We start from the raw sequence: 7,859 nt of genomic DNA, 5'->3' as shown, positions 1-7,859 counted from the left end.
AAAAATCAGTCGAACAAGTAAAGAGAACCATAGTCAAACAGTTTAGAATTTTTGCAGAAAACTTAAAGGGATGAAACCCTAGTTTGAAAACAGTTAAAGAAGAAAACCTGAAGGCATGTCAACATACAGAGATTTGAACAAACAGAAGTCATAGAAGTCAAAACCTGAAGTATTGCAGTGTTTAAAAATCGATCAGTAGTGAAGGAGTAAAAGAACCCAGAAGAGTAGCCATGGAAGTTTAAAAATGTTTCACATACCAAGAGGTTCTACCAACAAACAACAAGAAAACAAACCCTAATATAACAAAAAATGTTCAGACATCGATTAACTAGTAAAGAAGTAAAGGAACTTTTAGGAAAATCAATGATGAACTCAGGATTGTTCTAGATCTACGGAGATGTGAACCGATTCAAGTCCAAACATTGGGTTTCTTAATGAAAAGAGAAAGGGTAAGAGAATATGGCCTTTGAAATAAGGATTTGAACCGTGAAACTTCGATAGAAATCACTCACAAACCATGGGCAAACTCTTGAAGAGCCTTAAACGAGATCTGGACCAGATCTCTTCGAGGTCCTTCCACAAAAACCACACAATCGAACAACCAGGGAGATAGGAGACAAGTAGAGGCCTCGTACAGCCATGGGAAACCATAGATCGAGTAGGAATCACACGGATCAGACTGGTTTTAGGTAGCGGTGGCTAGGGTTAGGTTTAGGTCTCAGAGAGAATTGGAGAGGAAAGGGGGTTTCAGGGCGGCTGTTTGGTAAAAATGTCTTAGGGTTTTAGGGGTTAGGTTAGATAAAAAAAGGAAGGTTTGTTTGGACCGCTGATCTCTTCAGATCAACAGCCAAGATTTGTTCCGGGCTGGGGCGGGTTGTAAAATTGGGTCAGGGTTTTGGATTAGGTTAATTGGGTTGGGGTTTTAATTGGGCTAAGGGTGTATTTGATTGGGCCAGGGTTCCGAATTTAATTATGGTGAAAGGTGCTATTTGTTAAATACCCGATTTAATTGATAAACAATTTTTAAAAATAACTAATAGGCTATAAAAATTAATTTTCATGCCTGAAAATATTTTAAAATAATTACTTAATATTTAAAAAATGTAAAGGGCTATTTTCTGGTGAAATAATGTAATAATGCATGCATAGGCTATAATTGCAAAGTAATTACAATTGCATCCCAAAAATACAAAAATGGCTATTTGTGCAACAATTGAAACTTAGTACAAATGCAAATGATAAAATTAAACCACAAAAATTATAATAAAACTATTTGTGATACAATTAGTGATTGTTTTATAAATAAAAATGCTGGGAGAAATTAGTTAAAATATTTTAAAATGCATAAATTGTATAAAAATGCTAATTGATGCCAACGTATAGTTTTGAAAATATTATAGGAAAAATTGGGCATCAACACCTAGTGCACGTGTCACCTTATAATTAATACCACTCAACCCAATATGGGGCCGGGCGTTTGCGTCACCTCGCTGTTTCTATCAATCGGCCCTATGACCCAAGATTAGTCACTAAGCGCTCAAGTCTCAAATGCTTATATCTCATGGTGCTCAGCTCAAAACATGGGCATCAAAAACATGTGACATAACATATAAAGAATGCACAGAGACAGGGATATAATATGCGGATATAACATCATGCCTGAACATATGACTACAATTAAGGCAAACAGCTCACTGTAGCAAGAATAGTCCTATTATGTCTCAAACAGATAAACACATATCCTAGACATGATTTCTAACATGAATAATAGCTCAAATAGTCATACAAGTAGATAAAACACAAATATAATGGGGCATGATAGTAAAACAAGGAACATAATAGCCTAGAGTCTACCCGCATCATGAATAACCCCGGTGTACGCACACACCGATCACCTAGCACGTGTACCACCCCCAACATATCTCAAATACCATAGCTAACTAGGAAATTACCCTCAAACAAAGTTTAGACAAGTTATTTACCTCAAAGGGCATGAATCAATACTCCAAAAAACCTTTCCCACGTGAATCGACATCCAAACGGCTTGAATCTAATAAAAAATAGCTCAATAACATCAAACACGACTATAGAAATTGATTCTAAACAATAAAGCTCCAATCTTTATCAAATTGCAGAAAGTCAACTAAAAGGTCAACCCGGACCTGCTTCCCCGAACCCGACCAAAGCCACAAATCCCGAATACCCATTCAAATATGAGTCTAAATATACAAGTTTCATCCAAACCTGACTCTAAATTATGGTTCAAATCTCAAATATTCATTCTCCAAAACTTCTCACCAAACCCCAATTTTCTCCCTTAGATTCCATCAACCAAAAGCCAAAATTAATGATAGAATCACGAATTATAAGAAAATCCAAGATAATAACACTTATCCAATCCAAGTGGGTGAAAATCCCCTAAAACATTGCCTAAATCCGAGCTCCTAATCTCAAAATATGATAAAATAAGCCCTCTGTTACATCCCATACTTTAATATTAGTAATTGAAGAAAATCGTGATTTAAATTAAGAATAGATAATAATAGCACTTTTTATGGAACAAAGAATGGTATATTTGGTTTCTAATATTTCTTTGTTAGAAATTTTTTTTGAATTAAACTAATGGCTATGGAATGTTCTTCAAATGTAAATTTTAGTTAATTAGAGCCAAATAACAATGATGATATTATTAATAATAAGAATAATAATCAAGACTATAGACGATCAGGCCTTTTATCACTTGCTCTAGCTTATATTTGATATGGTATTTTGAGTGAAATATTTTTTGTAAAATAAATTTTTAAAAAAATGATTTTTATATAGTTATTGATATTACTATTTTCGAATATGTTTTAAATTATACACGTAAAATGAGAAATTTATGAGATTTTCTTTATTGTAAAGATAGAAATTATTTTCAAGGAAAGAAGGTTATCTTTTTACCATTTTTAAGAATTAAGTGTACAAAAATTTTTACTCTTTATATGAGATTAGGAAAATTAGAAGTTGAGAAAATATATTTATTTTTACATGGATATTTTAATAAAATAATCGTGTATGTATTTATCTTATATGGTACCACATGATCATAATAGTAAAGTATATCATAATAAGATGCATAAAGTATATTAAAAATAAATAAAATTTTAAGTAAATTGAAATAATTTTTAATCATGCGGGTAATTAGCAATTACCTAAAATATTTTGGATAAAAACGTGGCACTAAGCCACTATTGAGACATATGACTAAGTAGTCATATGAGCTTACGTGGCTCTATCTAAAATATCCTCTAATAGCAACGTGTAAGTTTCTCAACTATTTTTGCTGGATGCATTTTTTGGACAAGGAAATGGTGATACCTTTTGACTCCTGCACAATCACATGGCACACAATTTGTAAACTAGCTAAACCAGATGCCATTAGTATAATGTAGAAGTCCCATGCGTATAAATAACCATTTTCTCCAATTGGATTTGGCAATAGTCACACAATATCTTTTCTTTTCCTTGTACAAAAATAGCCCCATACTATATTTGCTAAACCTCCTCTGTTCTATTCCTTTTGATTTCTTGCAGTTATTGTTAATGTAATGAGCCCTTCGCACTCGATTTCTCTTCCTTAAATATTTCTTTCGCACCGTCTCGTCTTCCTCTTTTAAGTTAGAAGAGAATGGTTCCTGCAAACCTTGAAACATCTTCTTCAACTATATCTTATCTTCTGTTTCTGTGATTGGCCATCAAGTGCAAGAGACTTAAAATGCTTTCTCAAGATTAGCGGACTGATTTTATGTTTGGTAAATTGGGTTTAGGGTATAATAATACTTTAATAAGACTCAATATAGAGGAGGTCAATGCTCTAATAAGACTGCGTACAGAAGTCACCAGAGATGTTTTGCAATTGCAATCATGTCAGAATGCACTAGTAATCGAAATTTTGTCAAGAAAATCAATTCAGGTATGTTAAGACTATCCCTTCTTTCCTTTTGGCATGATCCATACGATATAAATGAAACGAGAAAATAACATTAAGTTTCAACGACTAGACTATTCTCTGTAGTCTGATATTGCCATGAAAATTCTTTATGGTGGCTTTACTTGTAACGATAGGAAATGAAAATCATGAAAATATTTTTCTTGTAATTTTTCGAACTTTCACAGGTACATTAACAAAGGAGTTTTAATTAAATTAAGAGGAGGGATATGACCTCGAAAGTGCAATATGCTATAGTTAAGATCAACTTAAATTATAACAAAAGATTTAGTACAAATTTGCTAAAGTATAATGACTTATAAGAGAAACTATAGTAACAATATTTAAACTGGTATAGTTTCTTATGAAGAAATATAAACGGTGAATGCTAAAATTAAAGGTACAATTTGACCCATTTAAGGGTTATTTTGTCCTCCAAAGTCATATGGTGGCCACTTGACACAGATGTGATGAAACGAAAATAGATATTTAGAATGAATTGACCGCCAACCAAACATCATTTGTGTGTTAGCTTAAGTCGCAAGTCAAGTTGTGTTAATCAAGTGACATGCGGAGAAATTGAAAGTTTCCGCCTTTCCAAGTCCAGCTAGTATCATGCATGCCTAAAATCACTCGCGGGTGTAGAGTATAATTACTGGGTTTATCTGAACCAACGTTATTGACACAAAGTATAGATGTATGCATGAAAATCACTACAATTCCAACAAATATTAGATTTGGATTTTGAACTCATATTTTCAAAAGTTTAAAGGTTCTAGTGGTAAAGAACATAAAAGTTAAAACCTATCAAATAAAAATCATGAAACTGCATCTTTAACCATTGAAGTAACTAGTTTCGCCAAAAATGACTCTATTCATAGAAGTATTAGAGGTGCCTATATTCTTGAATTCCCATGTGCCCGATTATTTTATCATATGTTCATGTGTCTCAGAAAAATACGTAAGTTGAAAAAGTTTACTTCATGATATTACTCAAAGGCATAATGACCTTATGACATTCCGAGAGATTTTATAACGTACTTCTCATGCATTGCATTCATTTACATGTGCATTTACCCATGACTCAGACGACGTTATATACGCATATATATATGTATATATATGTATATGGGATATGGAAAAAGGTTACGGCGTTATATACGCACCACCACCTGATCAGCTGGTATACGATGATGATGTTGCCCACAGTGGCTGAAATATGACTCAAACGGCGTTATATACGCGCGTGTATATATATATATATATATATATATATATATATATATATATATATATATATATATATATATATATATATATATATATATATATATATGGAATATAGAAAAAGGTTACGATGTTATATACGCATCACCACCTGATCAGCTGGTATTCGTTGATGATGTTGCCCACAGTGGCCAAGATGGTATGATGGGATGCCCATAAAGGCTTGATGATGGGATGAACACATGTACCTATGCACAACATGACATTCATACGCATATGCATGACATTATAAATATTTCATGATTTACATAACTATCCAGACTTACAGGTTGAGCCCTTTACTACATGTTTCTTCCATGTTCTTTACATACTGATTTACATATCTTACATACTCAGTACATTATTCGTACTGACGTCTTTTTTGGTAGGGCCGCTGCATTCATGCCTGCTGGTATAGATAATCAGTTTGATGAGCCTTCATCGTAGACGAGATTGGCATTCAGCAAAGGATCGGTAAGACTTCATCTCATTCGGAGTGCAGCTGAGTCTATGAGTCATCGTGTCAGAATTTTACTACTGATTTATGGGTAGGTCGGTACCCTTTCCCATTTTATGTCAAATAATCTTAGAGACTTTGTAGACATAGCTTTATTATGTACAGTATGTCAGAGGCCTTGACGGCCCACATGTATTCATGTTTTATGAACAAAGGTTCATTGATATAACATTTGCCCACTTACAATTTTACATTACTAGTTGTGGCGATGCTGGCCCATGATAGTTATAAAAAGGAATGAATGAGTTACAGAGTAGTTCGCTCGGGCCACTACGGTCCGGGTGGCAGCCATGCCTCCCCAGGTTCGGGGTGTGACACCCTCGATTAAAAATGTTCTGCCCAACAATTATCGCTTCTGCGGCCAAAATGTCGCTTCTGCGAAAAATTGCTCGTACATGACAGCTCAATAAAATCCTGATCATTTCCTTGTGCGTACCATGGCACGTTTCTGCGGGGTCGCACATGTGCAAAAGGCCTTGCAGATGCGCCTCCGCTTCTACGCTAAAACTTTTACAGATGCGGACCTCCAGCTTCCCAAACAAAATCCCGCTTCTGCGACCTCACATCCGCTTCTGCAGACCAAACCTCATATGCAATCACACCAGACCAAAACTGCCATCCAACTTCAAAATATTTTGAAACTCATTTAAAACGCAACAGATCCCCCTCCTCTCCGGAACCCTTCCCAATCGCACCAACAAGCTCTAATACCTTCCCCAAACCTATCCAATGGATCAAAACACTCAAATTAATATTAAAACCACGAATCGTCGGTCAAGATCAATCTTTTAAGTTCATAAATTTCGAACTTCAAACTAAATGTACGACTCAAGCCCAAACAATCCGGAAATGAACCGAAACTTTGTAGACAAGTCCCAAATGATATAATGAACCTATTCCAATTTCCGAAACAACAATCTAAACAAGGTAGCCTCAAAGTCAACTCTCGATCAAACCTATGAATTTTTCAAACTTTCTTTCAACTCTCAACAATTAGATCAAAATCAACCTAAGAACCTCCGAGTCCAAAACCTTGACATATGCTTAAATCCAAAATTATCGTGCGAACCTATTGGGAGCATCAAATTACCAATCCTAGTTCGTTTACACAAAAGTCAAACCTTGGTCAACTCTTGCAACTTAAGCTTCCAATCATAAAACTAAGTTTCCTAAATCATTCCAAACCCTTCCCCAAGCCAAACCAACCATCCCCGTAAATCACAAAAATAACAAATACATATACGGGGAGAATCAAATAGGGAAACAGGGTCAAATACCAAAATGACCGGTCGGATCGTTACATTCTCCCCCTCTTAAACAAACGTTCGTCCTCGAACGAGTTTAGAATAATACATGGGATATAAAAAAGGTGAATATATCTTCTTCGCATATCATACTCGGTCTCCCAAGTCGTCCCCTCGACTGGTTGACCTCTCAACTGAACCTTCACTAATGCAATATTCTTTGACCTCAGCTTTCGAACCTGCCTATTCAAAATGGCCATCGGCTCCTCATTATAAGTCAAATCCTTGTCCAACTGCACCAAGCTGAAATCCAACACATATGACGGATCCTCATAGTATTTCTGAAGCATGGAAATATGAAACACCGGATGCACTCCCGACAAGTTAGGTGGAAAAGCAAGTCTGTAGGCCACCTTACCAACTCTCTTCAATGCATTGGAAGGAGCAATATATTGGGGGGTCAAATTTTCCCGCTTCCCAAACCTCATCACGCCCTTCATAAGCAAAACCCGAAGAAGAACCTTCTCACCCTCCATGAAAGATGCATCCCAAACCTTCCTATTATCATAACTCTTCTGCCTTGATTCTGTTATACGAATCCGCTCCTGAATTAACTTCACCTTCTCCAAAGTATCACGAACCAAATCTATGCCCAATAACATGGCCTAGCTTCGCCATGCTCAAACCAACCAACAGGAGAACGATCGTCTCACATATAATGCCTCATACGGATCCATCTAGATGGTCGACTGGTGGTTATTGTTGTATGAAAACTCCAATAATGGAAGAAATTGATGCCATCGGTCTCCAAAATCTAAGACACAGACTCTCAACATATCCTCCAAATCTGAATGGTCCGCTC

At 35.6% G+C, this 7,859-nt stretch overlaps 1 protein-coding gene across 1 annotated transcript; it reads right to left on the bottom strand.

Annotated features, from left to right (window-relative positions):
• Positions 1–6,395: 6,395 nt before the first annotated feature.
• On the bottom strand, positions 6,396–7,659 carry LOC138887200 (uncharacterized). The gene is made up of 2 exons (XM_070168922.1): positions 7,185–7,659; positions 6,396–6,475 (listed from the first exon to the last, which is right to left on the bottom strand). Exons 1-2 carry the CDS (start codon positions 7,657–7,659, stop codon positions 6,396–6,398), a joined length of 555 nt encoding a protein of 184 aa, XP_070025023.1.
• Positions 7,660–7,859: the final 200 nt, after the last annotated feature.

Source organism: Nicotiana sylvestris, chromosome 3, assembly GCF_000393655.2.
Source record: "Nicotiana sylvestris chromosome 3, ASM39365v2, whole genome shotgun sequence".
In the NCBI taxonomy this organism is placed as follows: Eukaryota; Viridiplantae; Streptophyta; class Magnoliopsida; order Solanales; family Solanaceae; genus Nicotiana; species Nicotiana sylvestris.
The sequence above is the reverse complement of the archived record's forward strand: the minus strand, read 5'-3'. Positions and strand labels throughout refer to the sequence as shown.